At 45.7% G+C, this 25,932-nt stretch overlaps 1 protein-coding gene across 3 annotated transcripts in view; it reads left to right on the top strand.

Moving 5' to 3' along the window:
• Window positions 1-25,240, top strand: part of Col22a1 (collagen type XXII alpha 1 chain) — a 255,332-nt gene extending 230,092 nt beyond the window's left edge. For 2 of the 3 annotated variants that reach the window (XM_052747950.1, XM_052747949.1), the window contains exons 55-64: window positions 505-558; window positions 5,853-5,906; window positions 7,214-7,285; window positions 8,777-8,812; window positions 11,833-11,877; window positions 15,594-15,773; window positions 17,731-17,797; window positions 19,606-19,788; window positions 21,621-21,698; window positions 24,220-25,240. In XM_052747950.1, coding sequence (XP_052603910.1) covers window positions 505-558; window positions 5,853-5,906; window positions 7,214-7,285; window positions 8,777-8,812; window positions 11,833-11,877; window positions 15,594-15,773; window positions 17,731-17,797; window positions 19,606-19,788; window positions 21,621-21,698; window positions 24,220-24,407 — 957 coding nt within the window. In that variant the 3' untranslated portion in view covers window positions 24,408-25,240. Of the gene's footprint in view, window positions 1-504; window positions 559-5,852; window positions 5,907-7,213; window positions 7,286-8,776; window positions 8,813-11,832; window positions 11,878-15,593; window positions 15,774-15,797; window positions 15,862-16,144; window positions 16,222-17,730; window positions 17,798-19,605; window positions 19,789-21,620; window positions 21,699-24,219 lie in introns of those variants that run through there. The other variant, XR_008220523.1, reaches the window with a different exon arrangement.
• The last annotated feature ends 692 nt before the right edge of the window (window positions 25,241-25,932 follow it).

The raw sequence follows: 25,932 nt of genomic DNA, 5'->3' as shown, positions 1-25,932 counted from the left end.
AGAGAAACTCTTTCCTCTCTGGGTTGTTTTTGGTCATGGTGTTTCATCACAGAGCAATGGTAATCCTAACTGAGACATACTTATAAAACCAGTCTAGTAGGTGGAGCCCTTGAGGCAACCTGAGACACAGTGTGGGGTGGTGGTGCTGTTGGGTGGCAGCTTTCATACTGTGGTGACTCAGGCAGGAATGGTTCTAGGTTATTGTCCAGTGAATTTGTCATTTTGACTTTTCTTGGTTCGAGATTTGACTACTTAAACTACTGGGTAAACAGGTGAACGATGCCTATGCCGGTAAATAAATGTACTCATTTATAAATGTGAACTGAAAAGCATCTCCACATCTGGGGGCAACAAACTTGTACATGTCTGAAGTCCTTGGCACTCAAAAGGAAGTGTTTGGTCACAGTGCTGGCTTCCTGGGTCTGTTGGTGAAATCTGATCCAAATTAGACCTCTGTCATCTTCTCGTGTAGCTCGGTGATTTTATGACCCCTCTCTCTTCCAGGGTGATACTGGACCTGCAGGACCACAGGGTCCCAGAGGACCAAGGGGCCCACCGGTGAGTTTTCCTTTGACATTAACTTGCTACCTAGTTCTGCAAAGCTGTTACCAAGGTGATGTTTGGTGTTTCACCCTGGTATGGATACATGTATTGTTTTAAAATGATGCTCTGTGTCCTAGAGGATGCTAAACAGCCACTGCCCTTTGCCCCAAGTGCCTTCCTAAATGTGCCCTAGGACAACCCACTGACAGTCTACCCACAGGGACTCCAAGAGCTGCCATGCTTCCAGTTTGGGACCATTACATAGTTTTATGTACCACACATGAGTTTCCTGTAAGTACCACAACTAGTAGCTTCTATACAGAAACATTTACATTTGTTTATGGAAGCCAGAGGAAGGAAATTAAGGTACCAGCCATGAGGGAAAGTATCCCTGCATCTTCAGCTTCCTAAGGTGTCCAGGGCTATGTGAAGGGACCAACAGGTAGCATTGGAACTCATGGAACGTGACTGGGTGGTTGGCAAAGCCACACCTGAGTGAGCCTTGGAGGGGCAAGGCCCCGAGGACTGTGTGTCCTGGGGATCTCATGCTGTTATTGAGCACAGCTCTGATTGTTGCCTTCATGGACACCACATCCATCATTATTTGTGTGTTGTATGAAAACTTTCAAGGAGTTTCTAACCCCTCACTGGGTAGTGTCACTGGTACTTAACAATAATAGTGACTGACTTTTTCCATGCATTGCTGCTGGAGCAGATTAATGATTCAACCACCACCCTTAGAATTTAGACATGTAGATTGTTAGTAAGGTTAGGGTAAAATGTTTTTGTTAATGGATTTGAGGTGGAAAATCTTGGGGAACAATTTAAAGTTTATAAAGACACACTTTTAATAGTTGAACAAGGGACTCGTTGAGGTCCACGAACAGGAACAGTGGCAGTCTGGCTATTGCTGGCTGATGTACCTTTCTTGCTAGGATAGGTTAATGATCAAATTCCTTGTACCCATTTCTGCCCTCAGCTTCCATATATATTTTTTTCGGTTGATGGGTGGGTATACACCCTGAGGATTTAAAGTAGAACTGACTGCTTTTCATATATAAAAGTTCAGATATGTGATTCTTTTTAAGTTTTTTTTTATAAGATTACCTTTTGAGATAAACACTAAAATGATTGATCCTTTCTTTGTAACTGTAAAATGCAGCCTACCCGTAAAAGAACTGACTGAGAAAAATACCTTGCTTGCTTACACTTGCTATCTATAACAAGTTGCTTGGGTATGAGTGTATGTGGGTTCTTGGGCAACTTGCTTTTCACCTGTAATATGTAAAATACTTAATCGTGTAAGGGAGATGGAGAACATTCTGGTTTTTTACTTGTATTCATTGTAATCATTCACTTGAAAAATGGAATGCAACCACATTGTAATTTTCATACAGCTTCAAAGATTTTTCTGGAGTATATAAGCTGTAAAGGAAAAAATAAAGTTAGTTAGAAGGAAAAAATTAAGAAGAGACAGAGGGAAACATCAAGGGAGAAGAACAGAACAGAAAAGGAATAGTGTAGAACAGGCAAGAGAAAGACTAATAAAGAACTAAGTTTTGGCCCTCAGAAACATCCTGTGTGTCTGTCTGTCCAGTAGTTCTCCTGCTCTGCATCTCCTCTTCAGTTTCTGTGTGTGTGTGTGTGGGGGGGGGTGTGCATGCACGCGTGCATGCCTGCGCGTGTGTTTCTCCCCCTTTTTTGCTGGCCCTAGAGAATTAAGTTTTACTCCCTCAGATAGAAAAGTCAAGTTGAGTGATTAGTTCACTGACTGCATGGATCCTGCTCAGTATCTGAGCTGCTGAAGGCTGATCCTCACACAGCAATATTAGAGTTGACTGACTATAATTACGTTCCTTGGCATAGAGAGGTATCACTCTGTCTGTGTTTCTGTCTTCATGGAATATTCCTCCTATATATATGGTGTATGTGTGTGTGCGTGTGTGTATGTGTGTGTGCAAATGTATGTATCCCAAATTCCCCTTACATACAGACATTGGTCCTATTGAATTCAGGGTTCAACCTATTATACCATAAACTCACTTAACTGATTACATCTTTGATTATTCTATTAACAAATTCAAATTCCAAGGGCCTAGGCATTAGCATTTCAACACGTGAATTTAACCCATAATATTCCACATTGGTACATATTTGGGGTTTACCTATTTCCATTCATATATGTAGGCAAGTCCATAGAGTATGAGCAAAGGTAGAAAGTAGGTATCAGGATACCCAGTGTTGTGTAAAGAGAAAAGCCTTGGAAACCCATGAGAGGCAGCTGTGCATGTAACTTAGCATACTATGAACAATAAACTTTGCTTCTAGTAAGGAAGAGTGCACTCTAAAAGATGGAAAGTGTATCATTTGAAATATGTAAACCATTACATGATTTATTGTCATTGGCAAGTATAGTGTTCCATGGATCACTTTAGCTTGTAGCATTTTCATGCCTGTTGCTACAGTTTGGTTGCTCAATGCAGTTGCTAATGTCTAAGTGATGTACTGTGCTGTGACAATGGGATGGATATGATGTTACTCAGAAGTGTGAACATTTCGGCTCTGCTGCATGCTTCTGGGGCCACTGTTGGACACATGGTGTGTCAGTGTTGTGTGTGTGTACCTCTCTTGTGCATGATATTTGCAGATCGATTTCATGCATGTTGTGGTAATTGTAGATAGGTACATCTACAAATTCTTCACTTTGCTTTCTTTAAAATCTATACTCACAGAGGGATGGATAAAGCTCATGTGATTAATACCTCACAGCTTCAAAGAAAGATGGGAGTGTTCACTGAGCAAAGCACAAATATCATTCATTTGGTTTCCTCCTGAGACTTCTGAGTTATGAAACTACATTATGAATCTACATGTGCAAAGGCAAGGAATGAAGATGCAGAGATGCTCATAGTTTGCCCAAGATCACACAGCTCATCAGCAATTGATGTCAGCCTTTGGACTCAAACAGTCTGGGCCAAGAGTCTGAAGTTAAGACCGTACCTTAAATGTCTATGGACTAGATTGTCTTGTCAGAAAAGTTGTCCTGCATGAAAGGGCTTGAAACAGGAGTTTGGAGACCAGAAGCTTGGGAAGGTGACTACTATGGGCAGCATAATACCCAGAGGGGCTCCTTGTTGATGGATGATAGATAGGTAGGTAGGTAGGTAGATAGACATACATACAGACAGACAGACAGAAAGACAGACAAACTGACTAGTTCTGTGGCTCAGGGAGGACCTGGCCCTAACATCAAAAGGCCAAAGTTCACAGGGAACTAAAACAGGTGACCACCAAAACTAGTGTTGGCACCATGTGCTAATGTCTGGTGGTCCTCCTCCTTCCACTGTGCTAATGTCTGGTGGTCCTCCTCCTTCCACTGTGCTAATGTCTGGTGGTCCTCCTCCTTCCACTGTGCTAATGTCTGGTGGTCCTCCTCCTTCCACTGTGCTAATGTCTGGTGGTCCTCCTCCTTCCACTGTGCTAATGTCTGGTGGTCCTCCTCCTTCCACAGAGACAGAGGGAGGACTAGAGCAAGAAGCAGGAGAGATATCATTTCCATAGGGATGAGCCAAAGTACATATTTTTAGAGAGACACAGATGGGTTGGTGGGTGGAGGGAGTATAGGGAGGGGCAGCAGGCAGCACTCACTAGAAGGTCTGAGTGTGCCTGCCAATCAGAAATAGTGCTCAGGGCTTCCATTCTGCACTCACTAGCAGAGATCCCAGGCAGAGCTTGGACTTTCTCTGTGTCTTGATTTCCTCATGAAATAAGGTTATCTGTGCTGCATGATTTCTGGGTGCATCTGGTGAGATGAGGTGTTGCAATACCCGTGGTCCCATGGGCACATGTTAGACAAAAGGCAGAGACTGTTTTTCTGGTTACTGATCTACAAGTACATCTGTAATGAGGGCAGTACGGTACAGGGTGGGCTCAGTACTGATTATGCTCAGAACTCAGCTTTTCCACTTCTCTCTCAGGTGTGTGGCTTAGCATTTCTGTGCCTCAGTTTCTGTACATGTAAAATGGTAATGACATTTGCATTTGGTGTGAGGAGTGAATGATTTATAAGAGGGGCTGGTATGTAATATAAGAGGTCCCAGCCGGGGTCAGCCGAAGGTTGTTGACTCTATCAAATTTTGAGAATGTTGACATCTTCCTGAGTACACAATTCACAGTTGCAAGACATCATTCAAATCTTGCATTTTCAGGATTAACACCGAATAGATCTCTGTGATGTTCTTGGTCTTTTCAATAAACAGAGAACTCCAGTGTCTGTCACTCACTTGATGCTGGAGATATAAGAGCCACAAGCCACAGACTAAGGTCAGGGATGTGAGCTGAGCAGAGAGAGCATCCTCATAGGAAGTTTAGTGGGCAGAAAGTGTTGAGCCTTGGGAAGTTGAGCTGTGCATTTTAGGCAATAGGGATTTATTTGGGAGTGAAACGGGGTAGCTAGGACAATTCTTCAGCTTCCTGATATTTACTCTATAATGGATCTTTCTGTATGTGTTAACTTTGACAAATGGTCTCATATAGCTGAGGCGGACTTCTAACTCACTGTGTAGCCGAGGATGACTTTGAATTCCTGACACCTGCCACTACTCTCAGCATGGCTGGAATCACAAGTGAATGCCACTATGAGAGATCTTATTGAGAAGTATTTGCCAAGATTATAAATATGCTTAAAATGACAGTCAAGTTAGAGATTCAAATAGTAGATTCAAGACAGTCAGTCCTAGAACCTGGGATTCTTTCAGTCTCCAACTGCATGACAGAACAAACCAGTGTTTACCCTAGTCCTCTGATATCTTTGTGCTTTAATGTATTCATTGCATTTGTGATCATGCTCTGGGGGAGGCAGTTTGCAATGGGAAGAGCAGGCAGAGCTGCTTCCTCAGACACGCCTTATGATGTAAGCAACTATTCCTGAGTTGGGTTGTGTTACATGGCTATTGTTCATAGCCCAGTCTGTGAGTTGAAGGATGAATGGAAGAATGAATGAAGCTGATCCTCCTCATTTACTGTGCAGTGCAGTGGGCACCAGTCAGTGAGCTAGGCCTTTTCATGCCCACGGACTCATTTCACGCCATAATAATGTTATGAATTAAATATCATGGGTTCCTTTTACACATTGAAAAACATCCTCTGCAAAACGAAGTGGTTTTTTTCAGAGAGCCATGCCAGCCTGAGTGAGAACAGCCTATGTAATTAAGTCATCCACCTGCAGCCACGTTTGTTCCAGTGCCCTGCTTGGTGATGCCCTAGCACAGAGTGCTGGCAGGAATAAACATTTCTGTTTCTCCCACCAGGGTAGCAGCGGATCACCTGGAGCCCCAGGAGACCCTGGCCATCCAGGAGCCCCAGTGAGTGCTCATCCAAGCTTCCTGAAGGTGTTGGGGCGAGAAGGGTCTAATGTCACAGGTTGTTTGTTCTCTGTCCCTGAAAACACTGGAGAGTGAATCCTTATTTAAATGGTACAAATAATCCTGAAGCCAGAGAATCAGAGTATTTGGCTCTTGAAAAGTTTACCATACATTTAACTACCTCGTGCAATCTCTGTTGTCTAAATCATGGGTACCTCCAAATATTCAGTGTCAAAAATGTATAGTAAGGTTCACAGTGAGTGTCTAATGACTGAAACACAGGGCAGGGTCACACCAAGCAACCTTGATCATGTCAGGTGACAAGGTGGTATGCAGCCTGGGAACAGAGAGGGGAATCATGGGTGGAGAGCAAGGAAGTTCAGTGGTAGGTAGTGGAAAGAGTATGGCAGGTAGACTCCTGGGCACTGACTAGATTCTGGTTTTGAGGTTCATGCCAGGTCAGTGGGGAGACATAATAGGGCAGATGGTTCTTTATGGGTTCTAGGTTTCAGTACGTTCAAGTCTGGGTATGAATTTCCTTCTTGCCAAGCCTGCTCATATTTTTTATTTGCTTGTATTGAGATCTATTCGGGAGCCACTTGGAAGTATAAAAGGTCATTTAAAAATTGGTCAGGACAGTGTGTTAGACAATGCTTTCCATATAATTGCTAGGACTGTAGAAACCAGGGTGACCAGAAACCCACAAAATCCCAGGACGACTAGTCTCAGCAGGTAGTCACAACAACAGTATCTATCATTCTGACAATTCCAGTCATCTTCACCAGGAGCTTCAATGTAGGATCTGTCAGTCCTACTGAGACACAGTAGATAGGATAGGGGTGGGTCCTGAGGAATGGACCCACGCAGGGGAGGAGCTAGCCCCAGAGGAGCTGACCCACTTGTGGGCACTTGGTGAAAAACAAAAGCATTGGACTGCAAAGGTTGCAACCGTCACACCCTGAGCCTTGGGAGCATCACGGGAAGCCGTGCCCACTTCAGAGAGGCTGCACACATCTAGATCTAGGTGTTGCTCCTAAGACTCTATTCCATAAGATGACACCACTTGAATGGGGAGGCTAGCCTCTGTCCGTGGAGATTTCCCCTCATCTCATCTTCCTTCCCTGACCCTCTTTGATGATAACAAGTTTCACAGACTTCATATCTCTTGCCGTCCCATCCTCTCTCCAGTGCAGGGAAGGGGTGGGAGTGGGGTGTCAGGGCTCCACAGATTGGGAGTATCATCAAGTCTGCATCTGATGGACTCTTATTTGACCTTGAATAATTAATTCCCTGTCTTTCCTTCACAGGGCCAGAAGGGAAACAAAGGAGAAAATGGCAGCCCAGGACTTCCGGGTTTTCTAGGTCCCCGTGGGCCTCCGGTAAGCAGAGAACCTAATGGGTCGAGGTGCCTGGATCTAGATGTGACCTGGAGTTTCACTACTGTCCCTGCCAACTCATGTCTTAAGGGCCATTATTTTCTCATGTCATGATGAGATGGGGCGGAGTCAGAGTGCCTCATGATTTAGGAGACGGTTGAGGGCTCATAATTGACATTTCTATGGGATCCACTGCTCTAGATATGAGACCTTAGGAAAGTGGTGTAAAATCTCATTATGTGGCTATCGCCTTAATCTAATGGTGTGACAGAATCACTCATTAAATGCTATAGTCCACATAAAGGATTGTGGCAATGTCCAGCCCATTGTAGTGATCAATAAGTACAGGTGCTTGTGATGTTATTTGTTGGTGCTTGTGGTGGATAGTGCTGGCAATGATGGCCCTGGAACTTGTAGGATGCCTGTAATGATTGTGAAGATGAACAAGTTTGGGTCACAGGGTCAGAATGTATAGGTGATTGATTCAAAGGCACAGTATATACATTTGTACCTATCTGGAATTTTAGTCTGGGTCCCCTGACTTGACCTTGTAGTGTATGTAGAAGCTGTTAAAGGGATAGTGAGCACTCATTCATAGCCACACTGAAATCATTGGAGTGTGCTGCAGACTCTGGCCTGCACTGATGGATGGATAAAGGTTGTATGTGACATTTCAAGATGGAAATGCTCCCATAGTCCTGCATATACCCTCCAGTTTGATTCTGCCCTTTCCATGTGACCACAGGGCCAGCTGGTTCCATCCTTTCCTTGTGGTAACCTGTCCACTGTTTTCCACTTCTATTCCAAGATGTGTATGGATGGTTTCTCTAGTCACATGCATTTGCTCAATTGTTCCCTTTTCCAGTCCTGGTTTATAATTTGGCTGCCACTCAGCAGCCAATTATGTACTTTCTGCAAAAATGACTTAATCATAAAAACAGATGAATTATCCAGCTTTGGTACATGCTAGTCACTGTACTTTACATATCTCAATGAAAATAAGTGTCACTGTAACCTATGACATAGATGATGTGACTCCTCTTACTTTAGAGATGGGTAAACTGAAGCATAGTGAACTTAAGGGATTAGCAAGGAGGTCATCTAAAGTCAGAAAACCAATCAATAGAAGAATCAATTTAAAGTCAGAACCCACCATCTTATTTAACACATTGTCCCCTGTTGATAAGAGTGGCCTTCCTCACACTAGACAACTGGTAAAATTATCTTCTTAAAGACATGCTTAGTACAAATACATCAACCCCATTGACAAAGAGCCCAGAAGCAGAGTTTGTTCACAGGCTAGGGCAATTCTCTACCTTCTCCTGCATAAATTGACTGGAAGGCCGCATGTGGGATGGCCTTGTCAGGTGGACTATTTGGTCCACTGATTGCTGTCTTTTCTGGAACGTGATGTATGAAATGTCTGTCATGAAGATTGACATGTGCTGGGCTGATGCTGTTGAGCCCCCCTGACCTCATGTTCGTTTTTCACAGGGAGAAGCAGGAGAGATAGGAGCTCCAGGCAAGGAGGCAAGTATTACCCAACCCTGCCCTTTCTACTTGGTGGCCCTTTCCTGTGGAAACCACAGATAGGTGATAAGGCTGAGAAATAAGTCCTGAGCTTATCAAAACCCCTCCACCAGCATCAGTGTGCTTTTGGGACTGGGGGCTTACATTTTAACTTCACAAAATCTCAAGTTATACAGCCACCAGGGACACCAGGTAGATGACTCTGTCTCCTTAGCCACCCTCCTTCAGTATCATTGTCAACAAATCCTTCCATCTTTGTCTTTGTGATGCTTCTCAATTCTGTTCATGGAGCCTGTCCAATCCTGAGTCCTTTTCTACAAGGACCACTGCTGTCGTCTCCCTAATGGTTTCCTTTGTTCAACCATGACCTTCTACAACAGCTGGAGATCTGTGGGACAATGATATTTCATGCCACTCTACAGCTCAAATGGCAGTTGTGATCTCCCTTGCAGTGCAAATGGCCCCCGAGGTGCCCTGGTCCTTCTCATTTTTCTTCTTCCTATCAGCTCCATCCACTCTGGTCTGTTCCTGAAATACTAAATTAGTTTTCAGGCCCCCCTCACCTTTTTTCCAAAATACCTTCATCTTCTATCCCTTTTCCTTCTCCTGTGGACTTCTGTGGATTTCTGTAGACTTTGTGGACCACCAGAGGGAAGCACTTGTTGACCTGCTCTACTGGTCACCTGCTCTGTTCTGTCCCAGACAAGACATTAAAAGTGTCCGATGATGAAGGAGTAGATGGACAGAAGTAGAGAAAAGACTTTCAGGGAAATTGCTCATGTGTATATCAAAGCCTGCATTCTTTCCCTGAAAGAGAACACCCTTGTCACTGAGTGCCTTTGGACCACTGTTAGAAGTGATTGCCTTCTCTGAGGCTGGATCAAATATTCCATATCTGAGTACCCTATGCTTTTGGCCCAGGCATAGCTTGTCACTCACTAGACCTGCTCCTCACTTGTTGACCAGTCCTTGCTCTTGCTTACTGGGTTGAGTTGGAGGAAATAATACCCCAGCTCCCATTTCTCAACTCTGTGAGCTTTCAGTTGGGCTGCTGCGTATGTGAGTTCTCCCTACCTTTTCATTGCCCCCTAGAATGAAATTTGGGCTAACCAGGCCTAGCAAATTTCCCTTTAACCTGACCCTCATTCTCTTTCAAATGTTACTTCCTCCTTTTTGGTGGGCTATACACAAAGGGCCCTTTGTAAAACACAAATTTATTTGACGTTTAATTATGTGTTACCTGTGTATGTCTTTGGGTGGATATGTGCAGGTGAGTACCCTTGGAGGCCAGAAGAAGATATCAGATCCCCCAGAGCTGGAGTGACAAGTTACTGTGAGCCTTCTGAAAGGATACTTGGAACTGAGCTCAATTTTCTGCAAAAGTAGTACATGCCCTTAACTTCTAAGCCATCTCTCCAGATCATGTATGCATTCTGAATGTATACTGTGTCTATCATCTATGACTGGCTAGGCTGTACTCACTATTGCAGTGGCAAACCTTGGGGTTGGCATATTTTGAATACCTGCAAGTGCAGGGTGTGTAGCACGAATCCTAATTGGTTTTAATAATAAAAATCCAGAGCCAGATATTGGGATAAATGCTGAAAGATCAGTAAAAGAGCCAGCCACTAGAGATACTTCTTACTTCTACTGAATCCTCAGGCTGAAGGTAGGGGGCAAGATCCTCTCTCTATGAATCCCCAGACTAAATGGACTGAGATCCTGTCTCCATCTGCCTTATATTCCTGTCTCCACCTTCCTAGTGCTGGGATTAAAGATGTGAGCCACCACCACCATGTGGCTGGCTCTGTTACTCTTTTAGACAGATTCAGTCTCGTGTAGCCCAGGGTGACCTTGAACTCCTGATCTTCCTGCTTCCTCTTCCCAAGCTCTGGTATTAAAGGTGTGTGCCACCACTGCCTGGCCTCTAGTGGCTAGCTCTGCCCTCTGATCTTCAGGCAAGCTTTACTTGTTAGAGCACAAACAAAATATCACTACAAGGGTAGGTTTTGGGATAGGAGTATGATGCCCTCGTTTAATAAATAAGCATAGGTCCTGCTTGCCAAACTTTTGCTGCCTATGGATGAGCAATCAAGCATGTCTGTGTTCCCACATCTGGGAAGAAGAAAAGCTAGGTGGCAGCTGGAAGGAAGGTGACTTCTGTCTGAGGGTAGATATTGGTCAGAGACCGCACAGCCAAAGCTTCTCAGAGGGGATGTCAAGAATCTGGAGGAGAGGAAAAGGAAGGAGGGATGGAAGGGAAGAAAGTAGGGAGGAAGGGAGGGAGAAAGAGAAAGAAGGAAGAATGGAGGGAGGGAAGGAAGTGATATTCCATGTGGAGAGGATGGCAGTAGCATAGGTTGAAAGGAAATCAATGTCTCAGCAGTACGAAGTGTGGGGATACGTCTTTTATTCCTCATGTGACTGTCCCCATACCCCGAGAGGGCTGTGAGAACATAGCATTAGGCTGATTTTTTTCATATGTTGGGTGAGAAGAGAGAGCTTTCTGGGTAGGAAGTCTGAGGCCAGGCCAGGTCATCTAGGATGAAGGGTCCAGGGGCAGATGGTAGGCAGAGGCTGTGGAACTGCAGAGCAGCAGGCTCTCTGCTTTGGGAACCTAAGGTTACTATGTTTGGCTGCGGAGGGGGTGAGCCAGATCATCAGAGGTGATGTTAGCTCATCCAAAGGCCAGGTTGTGGAAGGCCCCAGGGGTGTTCCAAGGCAAGTTGGGTTTTTCTCGGGAGAAGTAGAAGAAGACATCAAAGAAGCCACACCATTGGCTCATGTCGTCCCAGATCAAGAATGGACAGGGTCAGGAGTAGCGGAATGAAGAGGAAGAGGTTTGATTGCCTATCTAGACTGACCTGGTAGGAGTTCGGGGGAGGGGAGGGGGGGTGGGCTTTTTTCCCTCCAATCTCCCTTTTCCCCCAACAAGTGCTGTGTAAAAAAACCAAGAAAGGCAAAGATGGAGGCAGAGATGGCCGTGGTGAAGTGACGCCTGTCCTGTTATCCCATTGCAGGGTGCTCCTGGGAAGCCTGGAGAGCCGGGATCCAAAGGAGAGAGGGTAAGTGGGGGATGTGATGTGCAGCCATCTGAGCATGCTCAAGGTGACCTTCCTCCAGTCGCAAGGCCGGAATTTATTCAGGACAGTTAATAAGCAGCCCAGCTGAACTGCCGTCCCCTGCAGTGACTTTCCAGGAAACAGCTCAAGCCCTTCAGGCAGTAGGGCTCTTTTCTCCCATTAGTGCCGTAGTCAGTTTTCTCTCTTGTTTCTTTTTGGTTCTTATTTTGAGGAATAAAATCATGACCGTAATTATCAATGCAAGGCAAGTGTTGGGAGACTCTGACAGATTCCATGCTCACCATGTGTGAAGGCGCATGCAGGATGTGCCTGGCTCCCTAAGTGCCAATTTGCTGCGAGCCAGATTTGTCACTGGAGGTGACAAGGGAACAGATTTTCCCATAATGAGTCGCCTTGGCGCCACACTCTGAAAGCCTTTCTTTACATTTCATTTCTCCAAAAACCAACAGGGGAGAGTCTTTTTTTTTTTTTTTTTCTTGCAGAAGTGCTAGGGTGGGGGCAGGGAGCGTTCTCATGCTCATGCTCACACTCACGGGCTCTTGCTCCATTCAGGGCTCTGCATGGCTGGTTTGCCCACAGTCCTGTGTCTGGTCAGCTGTCAGGATGTTGTACTACATGGATGGTACCCGACTCTCCCCTCCCTCCCCCGTCCGCCCATGCTTGTTTTCCGTGGTCCTGCAAAGAATTTATCTCAGCTTTCTTCACAAGTTGAATGGGTAGTGAGCTGGCAGGCTTTTCCTGCAATTTGGGAAGAGAAAAATGGAAGTGGTCTCTGGCATTCTTCCCTTCCCCTCCTGTCTCTCCTTCTGATGACTTTGTTGCCCCTGTCCTGTGGCTGTTTGATCTTGAATATTGGAACCTTGTACTTGCCTGCCACTGAAATGATTTTCTCCTGAGAGTGCCACTCCAGGGTCTTTTGCCAAGGAGTTTGGGCATGAGTCCTGGCTCAGAGCCAGGGCTTTCAGCCCACAGACAGGAAGCTGTTCTTCATACACAATCAATAGCTAGGGAGCTTGTCTGTCCTCTGGTACATGGTTCCATGGAAGCTTGCCACCAAGCCCTTAGATTCCTTATTCCTTCATTCTGGGAATGTTTAAAATAGGGAATCAGGGCCTGGAGAGATGGCTCAGTGGTTAAGAGCACTGACTGCTCTTCCAGAGGGCCTAAGTTCAATTCCCAGCAGCCATGTGGCAGCTCACAATTGTCTGTAACTCCAGCTCCAGGGGATTCGGTACCCTGATAACCCTCACACAGACATACATACAGACAAAACACCATGGCACATAAAATACAAATAAATAATAAATAATCGTTAAATACATAAATAAAATAGGGGATCATATCTTTTCATAGCAAAGTGATAGAGATTGGAGGGTTGTTAAATAGAAAGACTGTGCCACATGTGTGACGGTACCTGGCATCCAGGTAACTCAGGAACAGGGTATTCTAGATCTCTGAATCCAAGATCATCCATTGGATTTCAAGACCCCATGAAGTACATCAGACCTGGAAAACTGGAGCAACTCCCTTGGGTTTGCCTTAAATTATAATGCAAAAAGTCATTGATATTTGGATTATTGTTGAAAAATTGAAAACCATGCAGGGGCCTGGTTAAAAAACAGAAATTACAAGTGTGAGTGCACTAGAACTCAGGTATCCCTCCCACCTCGCCTCAAAGCTCCCCTTCCTGTAATGCTGTCTTTCATTCTGGGGTCTGTGTATACAGAGGAGGGTGTTCCAAACATGCACGTGCCTTCACCTCTGTCCTCCCTGACTCCAGCACATCACACCTTCTCCATACCATGTCCCTGTCATTCCTTGTTTTAGCATGCACAATAATGGTGCTTCAGAACCATGAGCATGCTCCAATACATCTCAGAGGCTCCTGTCATGCCTGTGGCAACACCACATGTGTGGTTCCATCTTGATCCTCCTTTTTTTCTCCTTCCCCTCCCTTTTTGTGATGTATCACAGTAGTTGTGGCTCCATTGTCCTCTGATGGCCTTTAATAAGACTACTGTGTGTTCAGACCTAACTAGCCACAGAAGCTTGCTGTCCAGACACACAGTAGTACATTAGAGCAATGACTGGGCTGTCTGCCCTGAGGTTGCTGTGCCCCACATCACTGACCCAGAATTGTAGGATCTGATTCACTTGTCGAGGAAAAGGGCCCAGGGAGTTCACCATAGAGTGAGCCTCTCAATCCTCCATGGACTTGCTGGAGCTGAGGGGAGGCTGGCAAAGAGAGGCTGCTGAGCTGATAGACTGTCTCTCCTATTGACAGAGGCCAAACCCACTCTAAGAGTGTAGTGACAGCTTGGCCTCAGTTTCCACAGCTTGGCAGCTTTCTCCAGGGATGCACATTTGTGGTTTGGCCTGGGACTAGGAAATTATTCCTCTCTCTCTCTCTCTCTCTCTCTCTCTCTCTCTCTCTCTCTCTCTCTCTCTGCATGTGTGCATGCACATGTGCTGTGGTAATGTAGATTGAATGTAGGGCCTTGTGCATGCTAAGGAAGAACTTCATAACTGAGCTATATCCCTTGACATTGTAGCTTGTGACTTAATAGTCTCACTTAAGGTGTCCAGACTGGCTGGTCTTAAACTGCAATCCTTCCACCTTGGCCTCCTAAGTAGTTATAATGACAGGTCTATGTCACTAAGTCCATTGAAAATTCTTCCTTTTTAAAGATTGTATAAAATGACAGCTGTATTTCTATTCTTTTCCTTGTTACACGTGTGTGTGTGTGTGTGTGTGTGTGTGTGTGTGTGTGTGTGTGTGTGTGTTGTATATATATATATATGGTATATGGCATATGTGGTGTGTGGGTGAATGCATCTGTGAATGTGTACATGTGTATGTTCAGGCCAGGGGTTGGCACTGGCTGTCTCTCTCAATCACTCTCCATTGTTTGAGATTATAGGTTCTCTCATCGAATCCAGATATTACCAAATTGTTAGGCTGGCTTTCTAGTCAGCCCCAGGGTTCTGCCTGTCTGTGGCCCCAGATGTAAGCAGTCACACTTGGTTTTTGTGTGGGTACTTGAGATCCAAATTCAGATTCTCCCACTTGTGAGGCAGACTACGGAGTTGAGTTATCTCTGCAGTCCCCTCCCTGTCATCCTTACAATTACCTACTTATGGAGTCTTTCTCAATGTTTTATGCCCACAAAGAAAATTTGTGGATATTTTTATTCTTCTCCGACTTTTGCATACTGTGGACACTGTTCTACAGTTTGAACTTTTCATATAATAATGATACCTGATGGCCGGACCATATAGTCCCTGATGAGCAGCCCCAGTGCTGACAACTGCAATGTGTTCTGTGGTATGAGAATGCCAGTATGCCTGGCTGCTCCTATGGTGTCATCCCTGTTAGTAGCTTATTTAGTGTGGGTTTGAAAATAAAAGTTCTCCTGAACTTGCACACATACTGTGTAAGGTAGGATTCTATTTTTGGTCTCCCTTGCCCTGTTTTGTACAATCAGGACTATGGGTGGGATAATTCTGGGCCCTTCTTATTGGAGTTATCCATGACTCCTTTCAGTACTGAGACCCCACCCCCACCTCCACTCCCGTGAGACCCATCTATCCCTGCCAGGGCCCCAGCAGGAAGATGATGGTGCCTTAGGCTGCAGCTTGTGTATCTAGGCCAGTTTCCAGCACATACCCATTTGCTGATATTCTTCTCTCCTATTTAGGGAGACCCTGGAACCAAAGGTGATAAAGGATTACCAGGCGGGAAGGGCCAGCCTGGAGACCCTGGAATCCCAGGCCACAAGGGTCATACTGGCCTGATGGGTCCCCAAGGACAACCAGGGGAAAGTGGCCCTCCTGGGCCTCCAGGGCCACCTGGCCAGCCAGGATTTCCAGGACTTCGGGTAAGGATGATGATAACATTTCAGGTACAGATTCCATGAGAATGGAGGGAAAGCGGAGTCTGTGACCTTCAGGGTATATGGCATTCAGGTACCAGGCTTCTGGGGACTTGCTATATGGCAGGGGGCAGGGTACTCCCTCTCTCTGAGGCTATCCTATTGAGAAAATGCTCTGTAGACTTGTTAGGATGAAGTGATGTGATGCGTGTAACTCGAGGTGCTCAGAAAGAGATTCTCTTCTCTGTTGTGCCCTCCACCCCAGGGATGATGAATTGCAAGGCTTCATTTCATAGGCTGTAAATCCCTTTGGTCTTGGCACCCTGTGCAGAGGTAATTGAGAAGATGGGATCTCAGTGGTCCAACTTGCATTGTAGGTGGTTCACCATCCATTCGTGGCAGGCCTTAACTTTCTCCATGCTGTTCTTGGCACTGAATGTCAGCAGAGAGCCTGGTTAGTGTCTTCTCACATAGGTCATTCTAGTGGCCGAACTCTTGTTTTAGCCTCTCTTGGATCACAAACACAGGTTGGCAGCTAGATAACAAGAGCTGAACTCTTGATGGGGTTTGTTGTCCAGTCCCCGTGACCGCCTCTTCTCCTCAGCACCAAACTTAGTCATCTGGAAAATTATATGTTCCCTAAGCACAGACGTGGTCGCTCCCTGTCCCCTGCCAGCGCTGACACTCCATGGTTTCATTTGCTTCTGGTTGTGGTGACTCTAAGAATCTTGGTGCCCAGAGCCTTCCCTCCTGGATAGGTCCAGGGGAAATCAAAAGGGCTCAGTTGGCATCCAAAACCCCCATGAAGCCTTGCCAAGCTCTGTGTGTCCTGTGCTGTGTGGGAGCAATGGACCATCTGAGGCTTTTACAGCTGAGGTTTCTGGCCAGATAAGAATAAGAGAGCAAGGGAATGGAATCTATTCCATGCAACTTGTTGGGCTGATAGAAGCACAAGGGGCCCCATTCTTGAGGGGAGCGCTACCCTATAGGAGTCACACAGGAAAGGGTAGATCCTGATAGGGCATAGAGAATCCTTTCCTAGACCCTTCTGAGAACTGTTGTCAGAATGTGAGCATTCAGCCTTTTCTGTAGATAAATTCCTCAGCTTCCATGGATCACTCATTTGTATGTGGCCAGTATAGACTTGAACAGGACAGATCTGGCCCTGGGGAGTGTAGGGACAAGATACCGATCAGGAAAGTTAAACATGAGCTTGTGTAGCAGGCTGCCTATAAGCTATGTTCTGGAGGTGGGCAAGCTTTTGAGGACATACTGTCTAGACCCAATGTGGGGCTGGTTTTATGAGCATAATGGTTTGTACTAGGAGGAAATAACCTGAAGAATAAATAAAGGTCTTGAGGGAAGGACATTATAGATCTGAGAGCCTAAGGTCTAAGCTGCTATGCTGATGGTATGGCATGGTCTGAATGGCAGATAGGAAAGGAATGTGGGCTGCAGATGTGGAATGGGGTAGACAGAGGGTATGATTTGCCCATATCTGTGCTGCTCACCAGCTTCTTGATTTGGGGGGTGACACTGGGGTCTTTGATGACAGTTACTGGGAAGACAAGTAACTCTGCTTCTCCCCTGTCTTAGTGTTTTATTGCTGTGAATAGACACCATGACCAGGGCAACTCTTATAAAGGAAAACATTTAATTGGGGGTGGCTTATAGTTCAGAGGTGTAATCCATTAACATCATGGCAGGAAGCATGGCACAGGCAGATATGGTACTGGAGAGGTAGCTGAGAGTTGTACATCTGGATCATCAGGCAGCAGGTAGGGCAAGTGAGCCACTGGGCCTGGCTTGAGCTTCAGAGGCCTCAAAGACTCTCCACCTCCCCCCAGTGACATATTTCCTCCAACAAGGCCACACTGACTCCAAGGCTACACCTACTAATAGTGCCACTTCCTATGGGCCTAATGGGGGCCATTTTTACTCAACTACCACACCTCCATCCTAGGGCGAGTCTCCATCCATTGACACCCTGCGGCACCTCATTCAGGAAGAGCTTGGGAAGCAGCTAGAAGGTAAGTAGCTGGACTTCATTGCAGCTTCCAGGGTAAGATCCCCAGGGAGCAACTGCTGCTTTCATCATTAAGTACCAGGATAGCACCCTGGGGGCAGGCTAATGTGGAACCACAGGCTTATGAGGTTCCTTGAAGGCCCAGCCTTACTTAAACTGAGGCCTTACTCTCCAGAGCCTCCCTCAAATGGGCCTGTAGCTTCTGCCTTGTCACCTCTAGTGAAGGTGACTCCTAGTGAAAGATGACAGCATGTATCACCATCTGCTGTGACTCTCCCTTGCCCCTCAGGAGTCTAGCTGAACATGGATGGGCTATGGATGAGCGAGGTGAGGGAGGGAGGCAGGAGATAGGTTGGAGAGAGTGTAAGCCCCACTGGGCAGGGCAGGTCTGAGGACTGACCGAGAGTTCCAACTTCTACCTCTTGAGTGTTAGAGCTGTTAGTGATGGAATGGCCTCTGCTCTAGTGCAGTGCCAGCCCCTGGTTTTAAATGGATCTGAGACATCTGCTGGGACGAGCCCCTTTTTCCAAACAGCCTTTGAGGAGGAAACATTGACTTCCACTAAAAATAAGAAAATCAAGACCCTGAAAAGTTCAGCAAATGACTGAGGTCACTGAGGTGGATTCCGTAGAGCCCTGGAGCCTTGTGAAGTTGCAATGGCAGAGGGAGTCAGTGAGGCTGTGAGAAGTCCCACCTCTTCCTTACTCTTACCTATAACATGAATAAAAAATCTGGAGCCAGATATTGGAGTGAACGCTGAAAGATCAGAGAAGCAGAACAAGCCACAACCAACCTCACCTCGCCAACTCCTCAGCTGATCTTGTTTCCTCAGACTGAAAGCCTCTGAGTTCTCACTCAAATGGATCTCAGCTGAAGTGTGGCTAAAAAGCTTCTAGTTCCTGTTCCTCATGCCTTGTATACCTTTCTGCTTCCTGCCATCACTTCCCTGGGATTAAAGGCGTGTGTCCTTCCCAAGCAAAGACTTGAGATCTCAAGTGCTGGGATTAAAGGTGTGCCATCACGCCTGGCTCTGTTCCCAGTGTGGCTTTGAACTCACAGAGATCCAGAGGGATCTCTGCCTCTCCAGTGATAGGATTAAAAGTGTGTGCCACCACGCCCGACCTCAATGTCTAATTTGGTGACTGACTCTGTTCTCTGATCCCCAGATAAGTGTTATTGGGGTACACAAATAAAATATCACCACACTTACCAACCAAAATGCCAGTCCTTATCCTAGTCACTCCACACACTGGACTGGCATTTGGCTCCAGTTCTCTCTGACTATATAAACTTAGGTGGTTCTTGTCAACTACTAGGTGAGCACTGGATCCCTTGTCCATCAGGAAAATGAGCCCACCTACTTGGAGCTCTAGGTTTTAAATTAATTCTGTATTGCTTGTATCACAGATGTATAAGCATCATTATTATCAGCTCATTCATCTCTTCAGTTGTAGATGAGGGACCTAGATACCCAAAAGATAAAAGTCAATAAGTGTAAGCCACTTTGTGTAAGCCACTTAAACATCCCAGGCCTCAGTTTCTCCAACTGACAGGCTCCGTGACTGTTATTACTACTGCTGTCATCACAAATACCAATAATGCGGCTATCTCCAGAGCCAATGCTACTGTATTGTTAATATTGTTATTAATTATCACTATTACTGCGGATGCTGCAGTGGTCCCACAGGAGCTGTCACTTGTCCTGACTCTCAGTTGGTTTTCTTCCTTATTTCTAGCGTGTAGTGAGCTGCCACTCTGTCCCTCATCCTCAATCTATTCTTCATAAACATCTCTGATTTTCCTATTCCATAGCCAAACTTGCCTACCTCATGGCCCAGATGCCTCCCGCACACATGAAGTCCTCTCAAGGCAGACCTGGGCCCCCAGGACCCCCTGGAAAAGATGGGCTTCCGGGCAGGACAGGCCCCATAGGTGAGCCAGGCCGGCCTGGCCAAGGGGGTCTGGAAGGACCCTCTGGACCAATGGGTCCCAAAGGTGAGTGGACAGCATTTCAGAAACTGAGGGCTGAGTGGGGACTCAGTATGGGGTGCATCCCCGGCAGAGCCTGCATTATTCATCCTGCTTTCCTTCCCATCAGCTCAGCAACACTGAATTTTGGCATCGTGTAATTTTTTTCATGCATTCTAGATTTTCATACTTGACAGTTTTGAGAAATTATGCCAGGAAGATTGAACCTGTTTTCTCTTACTTTCTCTCCTTCTCCCTTGCTCACGTTACAGGGGTGGTGCAAATATTTTCTTCTTCCCCCACCCAGTTGGAACTGTAACTGAGTGATATGACATCTAATCTCCAGGCAATGGATATTAAATGTCAGCTTTAAAATCCAACCAAATGGCTTTGAGCTACAGCTAAAATGGGCACTAACTGTCTGGCTGTCTGGCTAACCTGTCTGAACAATGGAGCTCTGGACAATAGGAGGCTCTCCCTCAAGTGGAAGAGCCCGTCCCAGGTTGCCCAGTGGCAAGAAGGTCAGAACGCTTTCCTTGCAGGTGAGCAGATCTGAAGAGCAGGGCGGAAGGACTAGGCTCCAAACTTCCCAGCCTGGGGTCCACTCCCTTCTGGTGGACGGAGTTACGAGTTCATTTTGGTGACCTTAGGCTAGGGGAATGGATGAACCTACCATCTTCTCTTTTGATCGCTCATATGCTTATGATTATTTAGCCATCCATCCCCTGTGGTATTTCTTCCATTTAAAGGGTTTTTGTTAAATTTATGTGCTCTTCACTATTGCACAAAATAACTGTCTATAGGAAGCATAATTTATAGACTACATTGGTTTGTGGCAGAATACTGACAAATTTAAAACAGTGAAGACAAGGAGCTGGAGAGATGGCTCAGAGGTTAGGAGCTTTTGCTGCTCTTGGAGAGGACATGGGTTCAGTTCCCAAAACCAACATGGCTGCTCACAACTGAAGTTCTGGGGTATCCAGTGCTGTCCTCTGCCCTTCTCGGGTACTAGGCACACATGTGGTACATGTTGAATCCATGTGTTCATCAACCCAGTTCCTTCTTCATGAAGGTTTGGATGAAAAGCTTTGAGTACACTGGCAAGGACACCAATAATAAGGGCACACATGCAGACTGATATGTGTGTGAGTGAAGACACCAATAACAAGCACACATGCAGACTGATGTGTGTGTGTGAGTGAGGACACCAGTAACGAGAACACATGCAGACTGATGTGTGTGTGTGAGTGAGGACACCAATAATAAGGGTACACATGCAGACTGATGTGTGTGTGTGTGTGTGTGTGTGTGTGTGTGTGAGAGAGAGAGAGAGTGAGGACACCAATGATGAGGGCACACATAAAGACTGATTGATATGTGTGTGAGTGAGTGGTGGGTGTGTGAACTTAGTTGCCTGTGGTTTAGTGAATGTGTAGGTGTAGATCTGTGTACTTTGTATTTACTTCTGGTTATGCGAATGTGTAAATATGTATGTAGCTGGATAGATAGGTGCTTGAGTGAATGTGTATGTATAAAGAAGTGTGTCTGAGGATGTGTTCAGGAGAAAGTATCTGCTTCCTTTAGTGTTTGAATGTACATATTTTGAGTCAAAAACATGCCTCTGTGTGTGTGTGTGTGTGTGTGTGTGTGTGTGTGTGTGTGTGTGTGTGTGTGTATGTATGTGTGTGTACATACACATGAGAGCTGGGGTATTTTACAGCAGTAGATGTGAACAGGCTGGTGTGAGTGGAATGCTTCTGTGATACTGGCTTGCATCTGTGCCCTGTGGGTTGGAACTTCCTGTCTCTACTCTCATCATGAGTCTGCACCACTCAAGATGTATATATTCTTCCCATCAGGTGAAAGAGGAGTCAAAGGTGACCCTGGCACACCTGGAGTTGGCCTCCGAGGAGAGATGGGTCCCCCTGGAATACCAGGTATGAAGGTTCAGTGTCTCAGGCTGGGTGGACATCAAGCATAGAGTCAGGGACACACAGCTGTACCCCTGCTTTTGGGAAGAGAAGAAGGGGCTGGGCCACTCTAAGGAGAAACATGGGCTCTCATTGTTTAATGAAATATTTCTCAAGTCCTCAAGGTATACCTCCTAAGTCAAAAGTCTCAATCACTTATTTACTGTTTCAAAATAACCAGAAGAGAGGATATTGGTATTCCAACATAAAAAAATATGATAAATATTTGGGATAGTATAGAAGCTAATTGTGTGTGGATTTGTTTGGTTTGGATTTGTTCATTACATATTGTACCCATGCCCTGAAAAGAAATCACACTGGGGGCCTGAACATTTGGCTCCAAGATTAGGAGCACTGTCTGCTCTTGTGGAGGAACTGGGTTTGATTCGCAGCACCCACAGAGAAGCTCACAATATCTGTGACTCCAGTTCCAGGGGATTTACTGCCCTTTCCTGGTATCCACCAGGATGGAAGCACATGGTACACATACATACATACATACAAGAAAAACAGAATGTACGTAAAATATAAATAAATATCCATCAAACAGCAAATCATGCCCCAGAAACATACAGAATTATTATGTTCCAATTAAAAATAATAAATGACCAAATATGAGAAATGGTCTGAGGGGAGAGAGGGATTGGCATATGCTAAATGAGCCTAGGTGTGTTGGAGATACATCTCTCTTTAGGACTTTCCTTCTACACTTCAACTCACCTGAAGTGGTAAGCCTCCCGACTGGCAGGGTGACATTTATCTTCTTAAACCCCACACCCATTCATGTCCCATTAGACTTTCTCAGAAATATGCCCAGGGAACCTTAACCAAAGGTTCAGCCAAAGGTGAGCTTCCTGAGGTTCAGGGGTTGTGGGGTCTTGGGACTTTCACTTCTGAAACCTGGAGGTAACAAGGAAAACGTCAACTGGTCAACCACCATGCCTGATGTCTGTACAGGGAGAGCTCCTGAGGGGGGCAGCAGCTGTCACCCTGGAAAGGAGGTGTGACTGTAGAAGACCTTCAACTCTAGGTTGTCAAATTCTACCTCACAAGCAGTCATGTGCATGCATGTGTATGTTTTTAAGTGTGTGTGTGCGTGTGCGTGTGCGTGTGCGTGTGTGTGTGTGTGTGTGTGTGTGTGTGTGTGTGTGTGTGTGTGTGTGTTTGGGAGGCAGTGCTAGAAATTGAACCTAGGCTTCATGCATGTTCTCCCATCCAACCCTACCCCTACCCCAGCCCTGAGGATTCTACTTTTTAAATTTAACTCTTAACTTTTATGCTTACTCTGAATCATTTATGAACATTTGACCTATTTTTAATTTAACTTTAGTTTTATTCTTCTATGATTTTCCAAATTTGCTACAGTTGGACACGTGTTCTGATATTTATTAGAGATGATGGTTTGACATAAATATTGTTTATATCTTGCTGAGTTTCAAATAGAATGTAATAGGAATACTATTCTGAAATAGGAGAACTTGTCGGAAAGGGAACAGAAGGAGCTGTGTGTAGAGTATCTGGTAGGTTACACCAGTGTGGGGTTGAATCGAGGACCATCCTCAGGGCATCCCAGTGGAAGGCATGGTCAGCACTGCTGAAACAAGGACTTCTCACAAGCAGAGCTGTGCATTAAATAACTCTTGCCAGACCATCAGCAGAGTTCCTGAATTCTAAAGACACTCACAATGGAAAGGTTCGCATCTTGTTTACTGTATTAAAAAAATACTTTGACAGAGTGCTAAGAAGTGAAGGAAAATATGACATACTCAAGTTGGCCACCACATCTAGCACCAAGCTTCCCAGTTGTTGAGGCAAAAGAGGGAGCTAGATTAATTACATATGATACCATAGCACTCAGTAAGTGTAGGCATAGAAGTTCATTTATAAGTAATAGTCTCTCAGTCTAAAGAGAGTTTTTGGACTCTATAATGGCCAGTTATGTATATCCTGGATGCTATATTTTTCACTTGGTATAATAAAATAATATAGTTCAAGTACCTGGTTCAAACTTAGCATGTAGATAAGACTGAGAGAAGATAACAGATCTCAGACAATTTGAATGTTGAATTATACAGGGTCATCAGGTATCCCTGTAAGGACAGGTACACTGGGCTGAGGCTCACTATTTTGGCATCCCACTCAGAATTCAGATGTGTCATGTAAGAGCAGAGGGCCTTGCTTTCTCATTTGACTGGAATGGAAAGCTTGCACCCCAACAGACCATGCTTTCCCTTGTCTGTTTCTCCTCCATGGTACCTGGATTCCTTCCCCAGTTCCGGCAGTGAAGATGCCCTTCTGCTGTTCTACCTGATGCTCACATGGGCCATTCTCTCAGTCTACAGCATCAGGCAGAGGCTAATCTCTCTGAGTACATGTTGAATCCTATTTCATATCATGTAGTCACAAAGATTACAGGGATCTTTTGCTCCTGGATATAAACCTTCTTCTGAATGTGAATGCCTTCTGTTTCTTTTGCTTCTTGGTCTAGGTCAACCTGGGGAACCCGGCTATGCTAAAGATGGACTCCCAGGAAGTCCTGGCCCTCAAGGAGAGACAGGACCAGCTGGACATCCTGGTCCCCCAGGCCCTCCCGGCCCTCCTGGCCAGTGTGACCCCTCCCAGTGTGCTTACTTCGCCAGCCTTGCTGCCCGGCCAAGTAATGTGAAGGGCCCATAGAAGATTCTAGAACATCAAAACATTACTATGGATTTCTGAAACTTGAACTCGGAGCTCAGTGGGAAGCCAGAAGCCTTGAAACATTTCAGATCCTTTTTTTCTCTCCTCCCCTTTTCTCCCACCTTTTCATCCTGTTTCCCTCCCTCATACTCTTGCCTGCCTACCCTCAGTTCTCTCTTCCCTTCCTCAGAGACCTCACAGTTATTAAAACCAACAGATGCTGTCAGTCAGATTATTATTAATATTGTTATTATTTGTTATTTCAAGTGCTAATGGTTCTGGGGGAGCATCCTCGTGGACAGGAAGTGGTTTCCTGGCTCAGCTCCCCTGTCAGCAGTAGCAGAAGTGTGGCAGCCAATTCTGAGGAACCCTCGGTGCTATGCAGCCCTGCCCACACACTTGCTGAATTTACCTCTTTCCTGGAAAGGAAACTTTAAGGGATTGGAGCCCATGAGCTTCTTTTCTCAGTGTGCCTAGAGATGGCCCAGGGAAAAGTAAGTTTGGAATCCCCACCTCCCAGGAGAGACTTGAAGCAGAAAGAGGAAGAATTTGCAGCCTGGAAGAATGCATTGACCTCTGGACACAAGGTGCACATCTGGAGTTCAGAACTACCCTGGAGGTGGCATCCTTGGTGCTTCAAGCTACCAGAACCAAAAGGAGTCACACAGGGGGTTGGCAGTGGCTTGTGTCTGGGCCCTCAATGGACAAGGTGCTGCTGAAGAAGAGTTCTGGGATATGAATTTGCTTCTGAGACATGGTCTGGACCCCTTTTAAGTTCCTCATGCTGGTTTCAGTTGTGTGAATTGCAAAATAAAGGTTTCCAGTGGCCACTTGCCTATCTTACTTGGGGTGGTTCTTAACTGCATACCTGGGGGATCTGTATCAGTCACACCTGTGTGTGTGTGTGTGTGTGTGTGTGTGTGTGTGTGTGTGATATACACACCATGAACAGTCACTCACTAAATGTGTTTCTGTCTCAGTTGCTCTCCAGCATTCATTTCCCTTCCCTAGCATCTCCTGAACTTCTTGAGCACTAGGTGAGTCTTCTTGGAATGGCAGTACCTTGCCTACCTGTTTCCTCTAGATATTGGGACAAACAAGTGTGGCACGGAGCTAGCCGGGGGTACCTCATCCCCATGCCATTTTCAGATGCATCCTTCTGTTTTGCATGTGGAAAGAAGCCCTTTTCCTATACTCAGAACCACTGTGGGCAGGGTCTGTTGCAAACTGGAAAGTTGACTTCATTAGGATGTTTTCTGCATCCTCACCAGCAGCCTGAAAGAATTGCTCTTCCTGCCTGTGTTCTCCACTTCACTGAGGACATTGATGGATTGTCTGATGAAGCTGTTCACTCATATGTTGCCTTAGTTAGGGTTTCAATTGCTGTGATAAAACACCATGACCAAAGACAAGTTGTGCAGGAAAGGGTTTAATTCAGCTTTCAACTCTCAGTTCATACTCCATCACTAGGGGAACTCAAGGTAGGAACCTAGAGGCAGAAGCCATGAATGAATGCTGCTTACTG

The sequence above is a fragment of the Peromyscus californicus genome, unplaced genomic scaffold (genome assembly GCF_007827085.1).
Source record: "Peromyscus californicus insignis strain IS unplaced genomic scaffold, ASM782708v3 Scaffold_20__1_contigs__length_68692818, whole genome shotgun sequence".
Taxonomy (NCBI): Eukaryota; Metazoa; Chordata; class Mammalia; order Rodentia; family Cricetidae; genus Peromyscus; species Peromyscus californicus.
The sequence above is the reverse complement of the archived record's forward strand: the minus strand, read 5'-3'. Positions and strand labels throughout refer to the sequence as shown.